This window comes from Schistocerca piceifrons, chromosome X (genome assembly GCF_021461385.2).
Source record: "Schistocerca piceifrons isolate TAMUIC-IGC-003096 chromosome X, iqSchPice1.1, whole genome shotgun sequence".
Lineage (NCBI taxonomy): Eukaryota > Metazoa > Arthropoda > Insecta > Orthoptera > Acrididae > Schistocerca > Schistocerca piceifrons.
In genome coordinates, this window is record NC_060149.1 from 201,239,338 (window position 1) to 201,262,058 (window position 22,721).

Here is a 22,721-nt window from a genome sequence, read left to right on the forward strand (position 1 = left end):
GTATTGAGGAGTGTGGTAACGTTTCGAAACAATGTTCACAATGTATAAGAAAACACAATTATTTTAGATATTCTTGGAAAGGAGAAGATGGTGATTCGATTTGATTTCGCTGTGCCAGTTGTAAACACATGCCGCCTCATTCAGTTTCTCAAAGCTTTCTGCACAGCATTTCTACCCCATGGTCCTTAGTATTTTTCCCCAAGTTCCGAAAGATTCTTGCTTGATGGTAGCACTAGACAGATATGGGATATAAACGTTCAAGCCACAAAACTGTGCGTTAGTTAAGTGGGACCTATGTGTTCCATAAGCTACTGAAGGACTGTGGAGGAGCGGTGCTCCGGTCTCCACGTGCCTTTTTTCTTTTTTAGATTTTCTTGGTTCATTAAATCGTTTAGATGAAGATAATTACTTACTTGTTACAATTTCTATAAATCATTTGCCCCATTTCTATCGAAATTATGTGAGAACATGCAATAACATCTTCGTGTCAGAAATAATCGAGTTATCAGTGCGCAGAGTATATGGGAAAAGAGTCATCAGCTTTCGCAATTCCGAATCTTATAGATGAATCAAAATAGAAACTTAAGGTAAATTTTAACTTCACCTTGGCGCCAGTTTATGCGTTAGTTGGTGGGTGCAGCTAGCTCCCTCGTTCATTACACAATTTCCAGAACGTGCCGGCTGGACGCTCCGGCACCTGCTTGCGACAGCATTTGTTAAAAACGAGCTGCCTCGACTTAAAGGACGTAAGGATCTCGCATGCACCATTAGCTCCCAGTGGAAGGCACATTCAGTATTAGTGAAAGGTAAATCAAAACACTGATCCTAAACATAATTTTGAGAGGTATCCTGATGTTGGATATGCATGCATGTGAAAGATGTACCCTTGTAAAATCGGACGGCTTTTAGAAAATACAAACTTTTTAATCAAATTGCGTGCGTATGGAGTATCGTCTCAGTTGTGTGACTGAATTCGTGATTTCCTCTCAGAGAGGTCACAGTTCGTAATGTAGACGATAAATCATCGAGTAGATGGCATTCCGAAAGGTCGTGTCATAGGCCCTCTGCTGTTACTGATTTATATAAATGTTCTAGGTGATAATCTGAGCAGCCTCCTTAGATTGTTTGCAGATGACGCTGTAATTTACCGTCTAGTAAAATCCTCAGACGATCAATTCCAATTACAAAATGATCTAGAGAGAATTTCTGTATGGCGCGAAAAGTGGCAATTGGCACTAAACAAAGAAAAGTGCGAGGTCATCCACATGGGTACTAAAAGAAATCCGATAAATTTTGTGTATACGATAAATTGCACGAATCTAAGGGCTGTCAATTCGACTAAATACCAAGGAATTACAATTACGAGCAACTTAAATTGGAAAGACCACATAGATAATATTGTGGGGAAGGTGAAACAAAGACTGCGCTTTGCTGGCAGAACACTTTGAAGATGCGACAAACCCACTAAAGAGACAGCCTACATTACACCTGTCCGTCCTCTGCTGGAATATTGCTGCCCGGTATGGGATCCTTGCCGGGTAGGATTGACGGAGGACATCGAAAAAGTGCAAAGAAGGGCAGCTCGTTTCGTGTTATCGTGCAATATGGGTGAGAGTGTCACTGATATGATACGCGAGTTGGAGTGGCAGTCACTGAAACAAAGGCGGTTTCCTTTGCGGCGAGATCTATTTACGAAATTTCAATCACCAACTTTCTCTTCCGAATGCGAAAATATTTTGTTGAGACCCACCTACGTAGGTAGAAATGATCATCATAATAAAATAAGAGAAATCGGAACTCGACCAGAAAGATTTGTGTGTTCCTTTCTCCCACGCTCCATTTGAGAGTGGAATGGTAGGGAAGTAGTATGAAAATGGTTCGATGAAGCCCTTGCCACGCAGAGTGTGAATTGCAGAGTAACCATGTAGATGTAGAAGTAGTCCTACGCTTAAGTTAAAGTCTAGCCTGAGTTTCTATCTTTAGCCGTGTAGAATTTAAAATATTGTAAAATTGGATGGAAGTTTTTGAAACACCATGTGTGTAACTGATAGAGTGACAGCACTACGGTCTGCTGACGATTCTCTTGGGCGCAGGAAAGAATCGTAGTTGGACGATAGTGAGAGAACGCACTAAGTACTGGACAATCCTTCCACTTCCTATAATAAATGGCAACTCTCAAACTGTGAATAAATGCCTATAACAAACAGAAATATCCTGTTATAACATAAGTGTAGAACACGGAGAGACGTTTGGGGAACTTCGTCACCGAGAAACACTGTAGGGCAAATTTAGAGAATCATTATGTGAGGCAGTCTGCTCTGCACTTCTGCTGCCAACAGCATATTTTTCGCATAGGAATCATGAGAATAAGTCGGGTTATGGCGCTTACGACGCATTTATATAAACATGTCTTTTTCCCGCAGTACGCCAGTGGGACAGGACAGAAAACGGCTCAAGTCCGTGGGAAGTAGTCCACGCCATCCACTGCCGGTGGCTTGCGTAATATAGCGGTATATGTAGGTCTAAATCTACGTACGTACTCCAGAAGCACGATACGCTGCACGGCGGAGCGTACTTTCTACCACTACTAGTCAGCCCCCTCCTGTTCCACTCGCAAACAGAGCGACGGAAAGGCGGCTGTCTACATGCTTGGGTACAAGCCCTGATTTATTTTAACTTGTCTTTGGCGAGATGTATGTTGCTGACAGGAGGACAGTTTTACAGTCTGTCGCATTTCATCATACCAAAGAGAAATTCTGCTTTAGTCATCCTGAAGTCACTGAAAGACCACACTTTCCCGTGCACTGCAGCGTTACCTGCAAATATATAGAAGGCAAAGCAGTCCTATCGCAGTTCGTTGAGGCACTGATGATGATAAATTTGTCAGTGAGGGACACTTGGCACCCAGGACAACGTACGGGGTTTTCTTACTTGAAAGGTCTTCGAGCCATTCGCATTTCTGACAACCTATTCCGTATGCTCCTATCTTCGTCAACAGTCTGCAGTCGGACACTGCAGTGTGGTCTTGTTTTCACTGTCACAGGCGAAAATAGAGCTGAGCTTCAGATATCAGTTAGAGGTAAAGGAAATGGCTGGGTCGATTACCGCAAACTGCAGTTCGTCTCCAAAGAGACTGCGTTCAACAGACTTGTGGGACCCATATTTGAATACTGCCCGAATATATGGCACCCACACCACGTCGGATTTACAGCAGATACAAGGGAGGGCGATGCGATTGGTCACAGGTTTGTTTGAATTGTTAGTGAGTGTAACAAATGTTGCAATCTTAACTTAGTTTCATTCGAAGAAGGACTCAGTACATTTCACGGAAAGCAGCCTAGAAAACTTAATGGACCGTTTTCAGGATGGACGCTAGGAATATTCTTGAAAGTCCAAGAGGTCGTGGCCGGCCGCTGTCGCCGAGCGGTTCTAGGCGCTTCAGTCTGGAACCGCGCGACCGCTACGGTCGCAGGTTCGAATCCTGCCTCGGGCATGGATGTGTGTTATGTCCTTAGGGTAGTTAGGTTTAAGTAGTTCTAAGTTCCAGGGGACTGATGACCTCAGATGTTAAGTCCCATAGTGCTCAGAGATATTTGAACCATTTTTTTAGAAATCGTGATTATAAAATTAGACGCAAAAGAGATGTATGCAAGCCGTCATTCTCCCCGCACTCCGTTCGTGATGAGACGAGAAAGAACCTTAACATACGCTATAGTAAACGTGCATTCTGTTACAGGCTTCACAGTGAATTGCAGATTATGAATACAGGAAGAAGTCGATTAATAGTATAAATCTGGCGGATAGTCTCTCCTAATCTTGGTGGATTAACTCTCTTAAGACAGAGATAGGTTTAGTCGCAGCTTATGGACTGTTATTGAAATGAAGAGATGTACTGGCAGGTTGAAACCTTTAGACATCAGGCAGTTAAAACTATCTTCCAAGGACGGTCAAAGTTCGGGCACAAAGTTCAAGGATTTCCGTTACTCCCGTAAGTGGGTAAAATTAATGTTGTAATTGTTAGAGTTAAATAACACGATTTTCGAATGAACACGGACTACGTAACACAAAAAAAGGTCCGCCGGCCGGAGTGGCCGATCGGTTATAGGCGCTACAGTCTGCAACCGTGCGACCGGTATGGTCGCTGGTTCGAATCCTGCCTCGGGCATGGATGTGTGTGACGTCCTTAAGTTAGTTAGGCTTAAGTAGTTCTAAGTTCTAGGGGACTGATGACCTCAAAAGTTAAGTCCCATAGTGCCCAGAGCCATTTTTTAACAAAAAAGGTCCAGAAACGGTCCAATAATACCGCTCCACGAATTCCGCAACTTGTTCTTCAGGTAGAAGAGTGCTTACATAAAGGGTGAGCAAGTCTTTCCCCGAAAATTTATTTCTCACTAACTGTGCTAGATATAGCAATGTGGTTTACTGCAAATGGTAGCTTAAGTTATAGAGCTTTTTTTTTCGATACACACATACATGTCTTGGTGGTTTTCTGCAAATTGTAGCTTAACTCACGAAGTTTTTATGGATACACTTCCGCATCTGTTTTGTTTTTTCTCTCTTTTGTTACAGGTAGCGCAATTTATGAGTGCTGCTGTCAAAATGACGGCTCTGCAGGAGACAGCGCAATTTGTTTTGTGGTTTTATCAAACACGGTCACCTATTACAGTTCAGCGACAGTTTCTAAAGGCCTATGGTCGAGATACGCCAGATGTGAAGAGCTTAAATGGATGGTATGAAAACTTTAAAGAGAGTGGCAGGTATTGTGACAAGGCAGGAAGCGATGGAGCACGAGTGAGTGACGGCACACCATTTCAACGCAGTCCGCGGAAATCGGCGGTCCGTCTTTCCAGAGAAGCGGGCATTGCCTCAGAGTACTGTGGTCAACGTTTTACACGAGGGCTGTATTTCCATGCATGCAAAGTGCATCTCTTGCGAACTGCTGTAGAGACGGCGGCGGAAGAGACATAGGGTGTTGAACACACACTCAGGAATGACTTCAACAATGTGGGATTCCTTTATGCTCACCCTGTATATTTCAGCGACTAGTCTTCTACGCTTTGGAGAATGACAAATGCGTGCTAGCGTTTTCATTCACGTATCTTTAAACTCTTCATTTGAATTGCGAGTAACTTGGGAAAAGTACAAACGTAGTGCTACAGTCGCCTATACAGAGTTCTTGGTTCCCTGGAGAGAACCGCAAGGAAACTTAAGAAAGACATCCGGAGCAAAACTGTGAAATCGTAAAATGGTGAAATGGAGAGATTGCACTGACTGAAGTGTGTTTCGTACAAAGCTTAAATATTATCTTTAGTTTCAAAATATGTTCCAAATAAAAGTACTCGCAAGTTACGCTCGTTGCTATTTACTTATTATCTTTCCTTGAAACGCTTTTTCGTCATTCTTCTATCAAATACAGTATTAAACGAAATAATTTACATTTTCTTAAATTTTATAATAAGAATTTTTTGCGTGTCTAGTTCGAGTTTGCGCCGTAAATTTTCGTGTAAACGTCGGAACAAAATCGTAACAAGTGTTTCGTATTAATATGTTATTTAACTATCAATTCCTTTAATATAGGCCTTACACAGAGACGTATAACGGTTACAGAATAGATAAATCGTAAGTTTGGACTGCCGGCGGAAGTGGCCGTGCGGTTAAAGGCGCTGCAGTCTGGAACTGCAAGACCGCTACGGTCGCAGGTTCGAATCCTGCCTCGGGCATGGATGTTTGTGATGTCCTTAGGTTAGTTAGGTTTAACTAGTTCTGAGTTCTAGGGGACTCATGACCTCAGCAGTTGAGTCCCATAGTGCTCAGAGCCATTTGAACCATAAGTTTGGACTACCGTTGGTCGTTGTGGCAGCTACATAAAAGCTTTGCGCCGTTATCTCATTTCTATATCGATGCTGCCGCAGCTCTCGCATCCGCTCGACACAGAGCTTTTTAGGCTTTTTGGATTCCTTTCCACGCGATATTTATATAATTCCGAGCATATTTACGAGTAACATGATACAACATCTTTCATTACTCTGTAATTTTCAACTGAGTACCGATTAACACTTATATTCCGGAAAACATTTTCATAGTGTCAGTTTGGGTCCTAGTAAAACTCCCGACAACTTTTTACAGTGACACCCGAATCAATATCCTACATACACGTGTTTCCACGCTACACCAGTGTATAACTCTACACAAAGCTAATAGACCCTACCTAACCATCAAGTTCGTGCGTCTATACTGGTACGACGACATCACAAGCAAAACAAACACGTACAGACATGATCTACCTTTTGTAGGCTCAACTATTATTTATCCATTATTAGCCTCGTACTTACTAGCAATTCAAGTCTGACGGTATTTTGTCACACGAGGAGGTTCGACCGACTAGTGAATAGACATTTTCACGTCCAAATATAATAGGAATCATTTGCTTAACATTGCTAGACTACTCGAATATGACTTACTAGCATGATACGACGAGGATCTAAGAGAGAATAGCAGGTCTTTTGCTTGTTGCGGAGTTCGAATGCGAGTTGAAAGGACACGTTCCGGCAAGCTGCGGAGTTGGAATATTGAGTAGGTAAAGTTGCGGAATTAGTGTGAGCCGGGATTTTCAGTCTGACATCCTAGCTAGTGGTGTCTATGTAAAAAGGGTGTGGGCGTTTACTCACCGCTTGCCCGAGTGCAGACTGCTTGGCTGCTCCCGATCAGCTTGTGTCTATTTTCGCGTACTCAGCACACGGGATCTGGTACGCACCGCTACTCAGAGATCACAACAGATCCGTAACAACAGCCAAAGGCGTCCGAGTCTCAGAGAGAACCGCCATTAAGTTTGTGGCTTCTTGTGGTGCTTTCAGGAGGAGCGGGTACAATTCGTTCCCTACATCACACTCAGAGACATTACTGCGGTATAAGGGCCGATTGTACTAACTTCTCTGAAAGGAAATCAATGTTCGCCTTAGTTAAGAAAATGGAAAATCTTCGCTTATTCGCTATTTTGTGTGAGAGCAGCCTTGCATAGAATGAACGAGGTTCGGTGTTGTCCTGATGATCATAAAAAAGTCTTTGCACGCCTCCAAATCAACAGAAGGATTTTACAAACACATCGTTGTCTGACCGTCGCACAGACACCTGAATACGGAGGACGTATTTGTAGGCATCTTTGGCCTAGATAACCAACTGAAAGTGCTGAAAACAAGTAAGTCACCAGCTTCGGTCTGAATACCAGTTCACTTTTACAAAGAGTACGCTGCGGCATTTATCGCGAATCTTACGCCCAGAGCAAAGTCCCAATTGACCGCAAAAAAAAGCGCAGTTGACTCGTGTACATAAGACGAATAAAAAAACGGACCCGCAAAACTACAGACTAGACTCCTTAACATCGGTTTGTTGCAGAATAATTGAGCATATTCTGAAATCGAATATACACTGAGGAGCCAAAGAACCTGGTACACCTGCCGAATATCGTGTAGGGCCCCCGCGAGGATGCAGAAGAGCCGCAATACGACATGGTATGGACTCAACTAATGTCTGAAGTAGTGCTAGAAGGACTGACATCATGAATCCTTCAAGGCTGTCTATAAATCCGTCAGAGGTGGAGATCTCTTCTGAACAGCACGTTGCAAGGCATCACAGATATGCTCAATAATGTTCATGTCTGGGGAGTTTGGTGGCCAGCGGAAGTGTTTAACCTCAGAAGGGCGTTCCTGGAGCCACTCTGTAGCAATTCTGGAAGTGTGGGGTGTCGCATTGCTCTGATGGAATTGCCCAAATCCGACGGAATGCACAATGGACATGAATGGCTGCAGGTGTTGAGACAGGAAGCCTACGTACGTGTCACCTGTCTAAGTTGTATCTACACGTATCAGGGGTCCCATATCACTCCAACTGCACACGCTCCACACCATTACAGAGCCTCCACCAGCGTAAACAGTCCCCTGCCGACATGCAGGGTCCATTGATTCACGAGGTTGTGTCCATACGCGTACATGCCCATCCATACGATTCAATTTCAAACTGAGGCTCGTCCGACCAGGCAACATGTTTACAGTTACGCCCGTACGAGGCGTAAAGCTTTGTGTCATCCAGTCATCAAGGATTCACGAGTGGGCCTTCGGCTCCGAAAGCCCATATCGATGATGTTTCGTTGACTCGTTCGTACGTTGATACTTATTGATGGCCCAGCATTGAAATCTGCAGCAATTTTTTGAAGTGTTACACTTCTGCCACGTTGAACAATTCTCTTCAGTCGTCGTTAGTTCCATTGTTGCAGGATCTTTTCCCGGCTGCAGCGATGTCGGAGATTTGATGTTTTACCCGATTCTTGATATTCACAGTACACTCGTGAAATAGTCGCACGGGAAAATCCCCACTTCATCGCTACCTCGGAGATGGTGTGTCCCATCGCTCGTGCGCCGACTATAACACCACGTTCGAACTCGCTTAAATCTTGATAACCTGCTATTGTAGCGTCAGTAACCAATCTAAGAACTGCACCAAACACTTTTTGGCGCTACCGACCGCAGCGCGAAAATCTACCTGTTTGTATATCCCTGTATTTGAATACGCATGCTTGTACCAGTTTCTTTGGCCCTCCAGTGTAATAAAATTCCCTGATTTGGGAGAGCTTCTGTTCACAAACCGGTACGAATTTGGAAAGCATCGCGCGTGCGACACTCAGCATGCCCTTTTCTCATACGATATCATGCGGGCAATGGATGAAGGGCAACAGGCAGATTCCATATTCCCAGATTTCCGGATAGCGTTTGACACTGTGCCGCACTGCAGACTGTTAACGAAGGCTCGACCTTACGGAACAAGTTCCAAGATTTGTGAGTGGGTCAAAAACGTAAGTAATAGAACTCATATATAACTGACTGAGCTGAAATGTTGAAAGAACTAATAGAACTCAGTACGTTGTCCTCTTCGTCGTCTGGTTATCAGAAGCAAGGGTATCTTCAGGAGTGCCAAAGGGAAGTGTGATATGATCCCTCGTATTAGGTATATGCATTAATGATCTGACGGACAGCGTGAGCAGCAATCTGCGGATGTTTGCTGATGGCGTCATGGTGTACGTGGAGGTGTCGTCTTCGAGTGGCTGTAGGAAGCTGTAAGATTATTTAGACAACATTTTAATATGAAGTGTAATTGGAACTTGACACATATGTTTAAAACTGTTAAGTTGATGGAGATAAGTAGGAAAAACAATCCCGCTATGTTTGAATATAGAATTAGTAGTGTGCTGCTTGATAATCTTATGCTGTCTATGTTCGACCGGTTTTTTAATGAAACTACGACTGTTTTCACAATAAAAGTTCAAATAAAACAATTTATCTGTCAGACACTTCTTTATTTTTCTCCCACGACGCCTTTCGAGAGTTTATAATCTCATCTTCTGGTGGAAATCAGCGATATCTTGTTACATGTGTACCAGCTGGACGAAGCTAGATGTCTGTTTTGGTTTCATTCTCTTACAAAAAGTATAACAGGCACTGCCGGTGGGGGTGGCCGAGCGGTTCTAGGCGCTACAGTTTGGAACCGCGCGACCGCTACGGTCGCAAGTTCGAATCCTGCCCCGAGCATGGGTGTGTGTGATGTCCTTAGGTTAGTTAGGTTTAAGTAGTTCAAAGTTCTAGGGGACTGATGACCTCAGAAGATAAGTCCCACAGTGCTCAGAGCCATTTGAACCATGCAACAGGCACTTGTTATCGTCATATGGCAGTAAGATAACACACTTGAAATGCTGAAGGAGCTACGATCTGTTCCGGTGCATAGAACGCTGTAGTTCATCATGAATGAACATTCTTGACTTGATTTTTCAAAAGGGTTCGAATGGCTCTGAGCACTATGGGACGTAACATCTGAGGTCATCAGTCCCCTAGAACTTAGAACTACTTAAACCTAACTAACCTAAGGACATCACACACATCCATGCCCGAGACAGAATTCGAACCTGTGACCGTAGCGGTCACGCGGTTCCAGACTGAAGCGCCTAGAACCGCTCGGCCACAGCGGCCGGCACTTGTTTTTTCACACAGAAACACAACCACTTATATAAACGCACCAAAGATATGGTACTTTGCCTCAGAGTTTATTATTAGCTAGTTTACATTGTGGATCAGAGATACATTCTTTCTTTCTTTACATGTTTTTAGAAGTATTACATTGCAGAATAAATGACAGTAACAAAAAATAAAATATATAAAACTAGCTAAGAATGATATCTGAGACAAAGTACCACAGCTTTACATCGCTACAATCTTTGGTGTGTTTATATCAGTAGTTCGTGTTTCTGTGTGAAAATAGAAGTCAAAAATGTTCAGTTATGACGAACTACAGAGTTCTGTACGCTGTAACAGATTTTAAGTAACTCCGTCACCATTTCATATGTGTAATTTTAGTGCCACATGACGAAAAACAAGTGCCTGCCGTATTTTTTGTAGCAAAATGAAACCAAACAAACAACTAGGTGCATTCAGCTGGTACATATGTAACAAGATACCTCCGTTTTCCACCTGAAGATGAGGGTATGAACTCTCGGAACGCGTCCTGGGAGAAAAATAAAAAGTGAGTGACACAGATAAAGTGTTTTATTTGACCTTTTGTGTATTGCTTGATACTGTCTCGTAGTATTAATTTCGACTCGTAACGTTGCAAAGCGATATGAAACGGAACGAGCACGTAGACAGAAGTAGGAAGAGGAATGGTCGACTTCGGTTTATTGGGAGAATTTTAGCAAAGTGCGGTTCATCTGTAAAGGAGATCGCTATAGAACATTAGTCCGACCCATTCTTGAGTCTGCTCGAGCGTTTGGGATCCCCACCACGTCGAATTAAAAGAAGCATTCAAAGTCGGGCTGCTGAAGTTGAACACTATTGAGAAAATTTAGAGACTCGGCATTTGAGCGTGACTGCTGCCACCATCGTACAATTCGCGTAAGGGCCACGAAGATAAGAGAAATCTGGGCTCGTATGGAGGGAGCAGGGGAATTGGCTACTATGGCGATGCGCCATACGGTGACTTGCTGAGTATGTATGTAACAAATAATAAATAAATAAAAAGAAATAAAGAGGAGAAACTGTTCGGGCCGGTAAAGGAAAGGCACCAAAAGAATTCGCCGTTGACTTGAATGCACGAAACACAGGAATAACCGGTGACTTCAAAAAGTTTAAAAATATTTTACAACATAAAGGAAAGGACCAAGAAGACATACACGCAGCACAAAATGTAGTTTAAAATGCCTGTGACAATACATCGTTCGCAACTTTATACTCGTAGATAGCGCACCCCTATCGTTGTCCAGTATATGGCGCTGCCGAATTGATTTCTAACAAAAACTGTTGCTGACCATTGCGTACGGCTGTTTGCTCAGCATGATGCAACCACGGCAACAGATCACTGCAAGTGAACGTAACTTGATCCGCAAAATTTTGCTAGTCAAAGATGATCGCAGTTCGCGGTTATATAATCAGCAATTAACGTTTATGTGACACAGATTTATAAGTTGAGCTTGTTCCGAGTTCATTTTGTGTACAAATCTTAGATGAAACGCTTTATACAGTCTGCCCTAAGAGACTTTACTGACTTTCCGCAGTTCACAACACATCAAAGAGAATGCGAAAATACAATGGTATAATTTTATCTTCGAATGATGCCGTAAGCTGCTTCGCGTATCCTCTCACGTTACTGTAGGCATGACCGCTACGCACCCGGCAGCAGCTAAATGGGCCATTCCTGCGTGTCTTGACTCTGAGTTCAGATGGGTAGTACCGCTCTCAGAGGCAACGTATTATCCTGTGGTGTGTCTTACAAGGGAAACTCCCCTCAGATTTAGTGGTAAGAGGGCCCAATGGACAGCCCGTCGAAAACTGAACACAGATCGCGTATGAAAACAGGAAGAAAGTGTTATAAACTGTGGAAAAAAGCGAAATAGAAACAGTGAACCAAGTACGAGATGTGCAACATAGAGCAGCCGGGAATAGCCATGACGTGGTGGTTAAGTGGTCAAGGTGTTGTAATGCAAAAAGGGCGACCCGTGTTCAAACCTCCCTCGCGCCAATTTTTATTTTTTTCCCTCTGTTCGCTGAATACAAATTTGTGTCTGTGTTGTGTTCCACATTACAAATCCAAAGGTAGGGGATTCGATCTTCATTGTTCCTGGTATTTTTCTGTAACGTACTTTCTCTTTTCCTCTTATGGCAAAGACTTGTTACCGCGAAAATTGCCGCATTGCACCGTAGTTCTGCCGCTTGACTAGGGACACAGCAGGCTTCCACGCGAAGTTTAGGCAAAAACCTCTGTACCTATTTATATGGTCTCATCAACTTTCTTATCGACAGTGTCTCAGTAACTGGAGATGCATGACAGAATCTCTATGTTATTATGTCCCATGTAATATATCACGTGCACGCTGGAATCTCTACATTCTTATATTCCATGGAATATCCTGGCGAGCACTTCCAGCTACTGGGATTTTGTTATTAATGAAGAAGTTGTAATTAATCTAGGAAGTGACTTTATAAATAGATATAGAGGTTACTGCCCAAGCTCTGCTTGGAATCCTGCTCTCTCCCGATGAAACAACAGATGGGGAGAGTTAGCGCCAGCTGATCCCTGTTGGTTGTCACAGTTCCGGTACGGTACGGTATCGATAAAGTCTGACGTTGGTCATCTTTGCCTGAGTTGTTTGCGGTGTGTCGTCTTTTCGCATACGTCGTCCTTTGGTTCCTGGTTGGGGCAGTCCCGCGCGCGAGAGTTCGAGTTGCTACGCACGGCCATCTCTCGTCGCATTTGTGCCTTAAACACGACGGAGTCTTCACCTGTCGAAATACTGCCGCTTGGCGAGGACGTTACTAGGCTCTATTCCCGAAAGTTATCTGAATATTCGATATCCCGGCAGAAGTTCGCGTATCACAACAAAAAATCTATTTAGACCAGTAGATCAATATTTTTGCTTATACGCCTTCATGTATGCGAATGGTTAAACCAAACACTTCATCATACTTTCCAGTTTAGTTTCAGTATATACCTCTTTCGCCTTCATGTATGCGAATGGTTAAACCAAACACTTCATCATACTTTCCAGTTTAGTTTCAGTATATACCTCTTTCAGGATTGTATCTCACAGACGATAGATATAATGTAGGCCACGTTTGTTATATTAAAGTTCCCATACAAAATGGCGAAAAAATGAATAATTAGATTTTGATAACGAGAACATGTGCTAAATATTTCGAACAGCTTTGATAAAACGCGTAATTGTGTTGTAGATGATATGCTGTAACAGTAATTCAGTAACAAGCACAAAGCACTATGTTATGGTACAAAATATTAGTTGGCTCTCACAAAAGCACAATGAGCCCTCTGGAGCTTTGTAGAACTGGTAGCAGCCGGTAATTTCAGCCGTAATGGCATGTGCTAGTTGCTTGTATGGCTCAACGTGGAGATGTGACACAATGCCTATGGCCACACTGTGAATAAAGTTTCCGATTCGTCTTGGATCTATGCGGACTGTTCAACGCGTGTACTAGGAATGGTGTATCACTCGTATACATGTAAGAACAGTGGTTGTAGAAACATCCTAACCGACAGGGAGCAAGTGTAACGCCCAATCAATGACAATCGGTTTCAAACCCCAAAAACTGCTGTTGTCAGTGAATGAAGGTCTATCTCGACCAGTTTCAGAGCGAACATTGCGAAGTTAAAAACGAAACTAGACTGTAAACTAATCTCCGTCTCGGAAGACCGTGACGGAGCTGACCGACCGCCGTGTCATCCTCTGCCTATACGTCATTCTCACCCTACAAGCGTCACTAGATGCGGATGGGGAGGGGCATAGGGTGAGCATGCAGCTCTCCCGGTCGTTTTCAGTTTTCGTCACCGGAGCCGCTACTTCTCACTCAAGTATTTCCTCAACTTGCGTCACAAGGGCTGAGTGCACCCCGCTTGCCAACAGCGCTCGGCAGACCGGATGGTGACCCATCCAAATGCTAAGTCCGACAGCGCTTAACTTCGGTAATCTGGTGGGAACTGTTGTTACCAGTGCGGCAACGCCGCTGGACGTTGCGAAGTTAACAGCACGCAAATGATATTAGGGTGTCGGGTTCCAAGACTTGACTCAGTTACGTCGAAACAGAATTACTGCGTTGGGCACTCCCGTCTTCGAAGATAACAGCCGTGTTCACAGGGCTCCGCGTATACATTTCTGGTTTGACGAAGAGTCAGGCACGCCATGTCACTTCGACTGCCATCTGGTCTTAATACAATAGAAAATATCTGCAACTATTTTGGAATAGCGGGTGAAACGTAGCAATTTAGTAGCTCTTGCCCCTAGGGGATATCGCCAATGAATGGCTACAGCTACAGTGCGTCTCGTAAGTTTTGTGACAAACATTGTGCACAGTATGTCTGGATATGAAAGAATTTATGATGGTTAATACGGAAATAAAGATGTAAGACTGTAAGTTGTACATGTAAGTATGGGTAATGAAAAGTGCAACCACGTATGCTTGCTTGTTTACAACAGAACGAGACCCATTTCTTATTGTGAGAAATGAAACTCTGCACTTCAAAAGTTTTGGGACGAATGTTGGCAACAGTGTCAGTGGGCATATGTCTGTTATTCGTTATTTCCTGGGATGTCAGTCATTACCTGTCGAGAGTTCAAAGGAAACGCAATTGTGTTTGTATACAATGGTGCGTAGAGGTAAAAACAGCACTTTTGAACAGAGGTAGTTAGTAATATTCCATCACGAAAAGGGAAGAACATGCCGAGAAATAGCAACGTTTCTCAATATGAAGGAAAGTACTGTAGGGAACGTCGTCCGACGATATACATATGAAGACAGGACTGAAAATCTGCCACAGACAGGCCGTCCAAGGGTATTTGTGAAGAGAGAAGAGAGGGTAATAGTACAAAAGGCCAAGAAAGATCCACGAATCACAGCTACACGGATTGCCATTGAGGCTGAGGAAGGGTTTGGGAAGAAGGCCAGTCCTAGCACAATCAGACGAGTACTGTACACAGAAAATTACCATGTGTGGACTGCAAGAAGGAAGCCTCACACCACATTTGCCAAGAGGAAGGAGGGGCTGCTATTCGCAAGGGAACACACAAACAAGAACATGGAGCGGTGGAATCAAGAAATTTTTTCGGATGAATCGAATTTTAACATGTCAGGACCGGATGGACGACTAATGGTCTGGCGGCAGCTGGAAGAAAAAAATATATAAGTGATAGAGAAACATGTCAGGGACCTGTTTTGGTTTGGGGTTACATGTCGGCCTAGGGAGTGGGTGAGCAGGTTGACGAAACAATGGATAAAAGTGTGTACCTGCAGATTCTAAGGAACAATTTGAAGAAGAGCGCAGAAAGTATGGGAATTGGAGACTGTTTCAAATTTTATCAGGACAACGAACCCAAACATACCGCCTATATTGTACGGTTGTGGCTCCTGTACAACTGTCCAAACGTTGTCAATCCCACTCCACAAAGTCCGGACATGAACCCCATAGAGAATTTATGGGATGCGTGAGAAAGAAATAAGCGAAAAGTTCCCATACAGTCCAAACAAGACGTCAGGAGACGTCTCCAAGAAGAATGGGAAAATCTAAGTATTTCGTACTTCCAGAAGCTTGTACAAAGTACGCCTAAACGGCTGACAAGTATTACAACGTCGCGGTGGAAGTACAACGTACTAATTCCTCATTATTTCCTAGTTTTTGGTTTATTTCTGCACTTTGTGCCATAACTTTTGCGAAGGCAAATCTGTGTTATTTCACATAAATATGAAATTATTTGTATTTTGAGAGTCAGTAAATGAAGTAAAATGTCCAATTTACTGCTTTGTGGATATCATTCTGTGTGTTGGAATAACAAACATAATATGTTTAATTATCTGTTATTTCTCAAAGTAATATACAAAACTATTCTATTTGTCCCAAAACTTATGAAATGTAGCGTACGTATGGCAGACCTGAAGAAAGTTGTGAACCCTCTTCCTCGCAGAATTGAGGTCATTATGAAGGCTAAAGACTATTCGTGTCAAGTACCCTGACTTAGACTTTTTTTTTGTCTAGTGCGCTGCTCATAAGGTATGAACGATTAATAAAATCTGTAAATTTAAAAAATAAATAGGGCGATGGCTCTAGCAAATATGAATATAAATATTAATGTCTGCAGGAACTGTAGATGCCGCTAAAAGCAATGGAGGGCCGCAGAGAAACGTCAGCGATATTTTCCAGGTGGCACAATACTGTATTGCTTGCCTGGCAGCACGAACCAGAAACGTTACGTCACGTGTGCCACATACCTAGCATCTCGCTCGCTGTGTCTGCTGCTTCTTGTTTCCCAACAAGGCAGTCCAACTATTTTTCTCACCGTTTCCACCATCTTCACCTCTGTGGCTGTCAAATCTAAAAATATCGCGAGAAACACGAATATACACGTGTCACTGTGAAAAGTATTCTGGATATTTCTGCTTTGGAACATCTTTAGGAAACTAACTACTGTGGTGTCAAGAACGTACACTACGGAGTTTGATTCCGTAGTCATTAATTCCCACGTGCAACTTGGAAAACCAAATGCAGTGTGTGAAGGAAACTAAAAAGGTAACCAGTCGTCTGTTTTTGACTTTCATCGAGTATACGGACGTTTAGTCTCCTTTAACACTTTCAGTTCTTCTTGCGAGTAAATTCTTAAGCTCACTTGGATCGAAGGGGATAAATTACTGTCTGTAGATATAGCTTTCCTGCAGTCTTTGACTTTTAGAAGATATTCGTATGTTGGTAACACAGTTAGCACCCGACTGAATACAATCATATGGTAATTTTTAAACATTTTTACAAATCAAATTTTTCCCAGTCATCTATTATACTATAATACTGCTAATTCGGTTACACTTGAAGTTCACATATTTGTTGCACGTTTACCCTTAACATATCAGTACACTCCAGAAATTCCAAACAAAATTGCTAGTATCATAGAAGACAGTTTTTTAAGTATGCAAACATCTGCATTCGGCAATTGGAAATTTCTGTTAGTACTTTAGGATGTAATAGTCACAGTAAAACATGTCTTCAATCGTAAATATACAGATAACTATCCAAATACATATATGAGTGTAAAGCTTGCTTTAATAGGTAAATGCCAGTTGAATAAATAACCAGCCAAGCAGAAATTTTCGTGATAGCAGCAAGCTCTCCTCTGAGTTGAATAAGAATCTCGACCGGTGATAATTCAAGTACAGATAGGGAAAATCTAGTGCAGTTATGGGTATACACAGAATTCTACAAAATTCAAGATGTTGTCATGTTTACTTATGAAGCAGTCGTAAGTGAAATGGTTATTCAGCTTCATAATGATTGCAGTTTCATGTCGTATTCTGTTGGTTCCTTAGTCTCTAAAATGACGTTGATTTTGATTCGTTTTAGATCCATCTTCCTCTGTACTAACCAGAAGACTTAAATGTTAGATACACGCTATTTGTTTATTTTATTTTCGAAGCAATCTGTACCAAATGATTGGAAAATACATATTGTGCAATGCAAATCTTTTATATTTCGCTTTTAGTGCTATCGTCCATTTATAAATTGTAATTAGCGTTTGTCGCACACGTGTACCGATTTGTTAGATGTCATAAATTCTGTTTCGGGCACTACCGAATCGCAAAAGGCAGTAAATGATACTGCTGATATACAACAAGCCGGGTAACGTGTTCAGAAGTTGTTTACAGTCTAGAAAGCGAGGTTAACACGAAAAAGATCAGTTTCAGAATTAAACTTCGGGTATTTATTGTGTGCTTAGACCATACATTATCATTTCAGTGTTCTGAAATACAAAACATAAATTAATACATAAATTAATACATACAGTCTTAGACCATAGATAATCATCTATTAACTTCAGTCGAGTATTTCAGAACACTGAGAATGCTTCGAAAGTAAAGGATCGAAGGGCATATGGTTACATCACAAGTGTTCTACCTAGTTGCAAAGATGGACTATATATAAAGGAAAGTAATAAATATTCATTTTACTGTTGGGACGAGCTTCAAGATATAAAAATCCTATCAGGCGTTATATAGTTTTTCTTATGTCAAATCGTATTCTTTTATACTTCTAAAACCAAACTACTTTATTCTACCGTTTAGCAGCAATATTTACACCAGTATCCAATCCAACAAAGGCAGAAAGTTTGCTTGGTGATGAAGAAACCTCAGTTTTTATGCCACGTAAGTTTTACGTGTGAAAAAGTAATAGAACCTTTTAACGTGACAGCTATGACTCTGTAAAAGTATCTCAGAAGTAATTAATTAAATGTGAGATATTTCAGGTGATTGGCTGCTGCTACTTTGTGTGATATACACAACAGTAATCAGCTAAAATGGTCGCCAAGATCACGCAGAACTGTAAAGTGAATGTCGAACTGCACGTACTCCTGACACCGCCAGGTGCTCTCATTTTATAAATGGCGTGGGGGCGAAGCTATTACTTACTAATTTCCTGTGTGCAGTGATACTAATGCCTTAATTTGCTAGGTGTTTCACAGATAACTACAGAATATTTTAAAACCTCTTAGACAAAAGTATCCTTTTAATTTTACTCGTGCTATTCGCATACGAATTGCCTTTTATTCCGCAGACGTATTTCAGTTTATAATGTCAGACATTTCTGTAAGAATCACGCACGAGATTCACAGACCAATGCCGACTCGTGCTGCAATTGCATACTTGCATTCTGCACTACGCAGGAATCTTAAACGCTGAAATATCATTCGAAAATTAATTAACATGTTTTTGTTGATGACGAACAATGACTTTTCTACAGTCTCTCGGCTTATGCCATTGTTCTTCTCCTTATACGTCATTGTACACATCAGCATCTATGTAACGGAGAAAATGTCAGTGGTAAAACAGTAATTCTCTAGTCGAAACCTATCTACGCTTCGGAGTAGTTACCTAAGCTTACACGGCGGAATTAGTGACTACTAACGTGTTCTAATGCTTTAGTATATGATGGTAGGTTTTGCCCTCATCCGGCTTATACAGTGGTCAAATAAGATCTTTCGTAACACAGCGGAATTCTACACCGCTTGCCTCTGGCGTAGATGAACTTCAACAACTAATAGAGTCTGAAAGCAAGTCTGGAAATGAACTGCAATAAGAATAAAATAACATAGACAACATAATATTGCAACTCATTATAATTCTCGTGTCACTACGCAAAACTTTTATCCGACCTACTTAAATAATTAACAAACCTGCTGAGAAATTTTAAGAATTTAGTACTAATAATAAAAAAAACACAGCTTAAATAAATCTGTACAGTTCACAATGAAGTCATAGAATCAGTTCCCTTTGTGTTCGTAACAGCTGAAGACATAATAGAATGGATAGCAGAGTAATAGTAAAAGTAGCCTCGAATATTTTGGTAAAGTAAATAAAATCACAGAACGCAGCCTTTCCCTAAAGCAAACTAAACTAAATAACGTTTTGAGAGTTAAGCTTCGATCTGACTGGGATGGAAAGTTTACAGTCTGTGTATTAACAATACGGATATATGGCGATGAGGCATTAAGTTTTAAAGCTTCAGAAACCGAGCGTTAGACAGGTAGCAGCGGAAACATGGGTGTTGGGTATTACGGACGCAACAAAATCTGGAGTGGAAATGTGATGAAAATGAGATGCAGACGGGCAGGAGATTTAGCAACACGAATGGATGGTACATAGACCGAGGAAGTATTTCAGGCATTCAAAGACAGAATAAAACACAGAGATGACGGCCTAAGTGAGAGCGGATGGATTACAATGAAGCTCACAGGCTCAGCGTGTGCATATTCATAAAGAATAATGTGCGAGGAAGCCTGGAGGAAGGCCTTGATCCAGCAGTGGGTTTCAAATGGCAGATTATATACGAAACAAAAATAATATTGTCACAAACAGCGATGTCAAGATGTTGTTTGAGCCATCACGACCCTTCTTCAGCTGTTTACAACAGGTTTTCGTTAATGACTGTATAGAGGTATCTCTGGCACCGTTCCGCGTAAACAGTTTAGCTACACGAGAATATAATTATCTGATCATTACTAGAACTAGAACATGGCTTTCGCGGAGAAATAGTTGTATTTGTGGTTGTTATGTCGTCCTGTAACTAAACTGCTGACGAATGTTTTGTAGATACCACACCCCGCAGCCAACAAAAATTTATTTAAGACGATATGGTTGTTACTTTTGAGCTGCACGTTCTGTTTTACTGTTCGTACTGTAGACATGATTCTGGTACAAAATTACAGATGAAGAATTCATCTGTTTTGTTTTGACTTCGATTTGAACATCATGGCCATTGGTAATGGAACTGTTCCGATACATCTCCAGCATGAATAATAAAGCAGATGTTCCATCTCCAAGGTAATAAACAGGTCATTTTTAAAAATGTGTTGTTTACATTTCTTTCTGTATTGTTTACATTTCTTTTCGTGTGATATAGGTAATGTGGTGGAGTTTAAGTGCGAATTGAGGAGTTTTCTGTTGAGGAAATTTCTTCTACTCCTCTGCAGACTATATTTACAGAAACTTACGAATTTATTGTTTCACTTCGGTTTATAATTATAAACAGCACTGGACTACAGTAACGTAAGATCATTTAGCTCTAATTCATTTACATAAAATCAAATGTATATCTGAACTTCTTTCCACATCCCAGATACCACTCTCCTTGGGATCCACGGAATACTACTATTCTAATATAACGTAATCTTCGGGCCACTGAAACTACATTTAAGCAATGACGAAACACAAATGTAAGTAAATAAACATGAACGTCCAGGACTGGAAATGCATAATGCACCTTGAATAAAATAACGATTTGTCGCAAATATGACATATATTCGGTGTTTGGCGACAATAATAGAGTTAAATTGTAAGACCAACCATAAAGAATAAAATAATACACGATATGTCGATAATTATTACGTTGGGACCGTCTAATTACAACTAAATAAAACAATTATTGTGCCATAAGCGCTTCGCCTTTATTCTTTTCAAGGCACGTTCCGTGGCTGATTTTGTGGATGTTGATCTACATGTTGTGTTCTTGTTTCTTAGTTTTAGCTATCTGAAATTTCGTTTTTTACACGTCACAGCATTAGGAACTGAACACGCCCTTTGACGTTATCTTTCCGAAACATTACAGCAAAATGTGTGTTCAGTTCCTAATGATGCGTACTGTAAAACATGAAATTTCAAATGGCAACCATCAAAAGAAGAACGGCTATAACAAATGAACAAGAACACAGCATGTAGATCAACACTGAAGATGCCTTGAAAAGAATAAAGGCGAAACGAGTATGGCACAAAAACTGTTTCATTCTGTTGTGATAAGACAGTTCCGAAGTAATAATATGGACATTCCGTAATATTTACTGAATTTTCCGTCAGTGCCTGACAGAACTTGATAATAAAATTGGGAAGTGTTTTCATCTGTAGTCTTAATACCGTAATATTATACGCCACTGAGGACGACAGACCTACAATAGTTGAGAATAATACAATTTTTTCACTTTTTTGATAAGAAACACGACAAAGGTCTGAGGTAATACGGCAGCGTATCACGAAAACATCATGCTAAAAGTGCCTTGTAGCAAATGACAGGGGAACATCTGCATTCTATCACCAAGTAAAACGAAATTCACCTTCATGGAAAGCCAGCCTTAGGCTGAGGCTGACGATGAGAAAGATTGTCACAAGAGTATTTGAAACGTTAGTTTTAGATTTTATGCGAGCGCAGAAGCGGTGGTACATAGTTTTCAAACATCTCCGGTGCGAAGACCGAGTTTTGACACTGAGCGCTGTCAAGTCGCAGCGGCCTGAGCGCACCCGGAAGGGAAGTCAGCGACAAATACCTGGGGACGCTGCTGGATCTCGGGGGCAGTCCACAGCATTTACACTCGATCACCAGCACTCCCGCGCCAGTCGTAAACAAACACGCACGCACTCTGGCAGCTCGCCTGACAGGTATAGGTGCCTCCTACAACAGCGACTTTTCTCTTCAGGGAAGCTCTGTGGCAGCGTGTCCGCGGAAGCTACTGGCGGAGCGTGTCCGGCGTGGTGAAGAATCGATATATGAGCAGCTGTTGACACGCGAGTGCCATGGTAACGGCGGTACTTACTTGCAATAGCAGCAGGCGGCTGTCCATGAGACCACAGGTTCCGTTAGAGCCGCCACACGGCACACTGAAGCCTCGGCGGCCGCCCGAGCCGCAGCCACCGCCCGCGCTGCCATCTGGCGGCGGCTCCGAGCAGCGCTGCGGCGCTACGTGACCTGACGGCTGCCTCTGCCACATACCGCTCCCGCTTTGTCCTCCTCTTCTACCAAAACACAGCACGAAGACTAGGAATCTGGCTACAAAGAAGCAGTCGCTGTAGGGTTACAGTTTCTTTTCTTAGCTGTTACTCTGCTCGGCTACAACTGACCACGAATGCTTTTGTGTGTTATATCTGCAACAGTATCTATTTGACGGTATCATTGTTTCTTCGTGCCTCTAGTTAGGATGGATGCGGGCGGACAAATTACGCGACCCATAGCTACACGGTCGACTCCTCACTGCGCACGCACCTCTGTACGTCTCGTCAGTGATCGCGTATCTGTCATCACATCGTAATCGCAACGCGAAATCTCACTTACACTCAGTCGCAAAAGTATTCGGACAGCACGTAACGGCGCATAAT

The 22,721-nt window shown here is 42.1% G+C and overlaps 1 protein-coding gene across 1 annotated transcript in view; it reads right to left on the reverse strand.

The window, feature by feature from the left end:
* Positions 1-22,275, reverse strand: part of LOC124722248 (sodium-dependent transporter bedraggled) — a 733,406-nt gene extending 711,131 nt beyond the window's left edge. Inside the window, exon 1 of the mRNA XM_047247438.1 lies at positions 22,163-22,275. Within this exon, the coding sequence (XP_047103394.1) occupies positions 22,163-22,275 (113 nt within the window). The remainder of the gene's footprint in view (positions 1-22,162) is intronic.
* Positions 22,276-22,721: the final 446 nt, after the last annotated feature.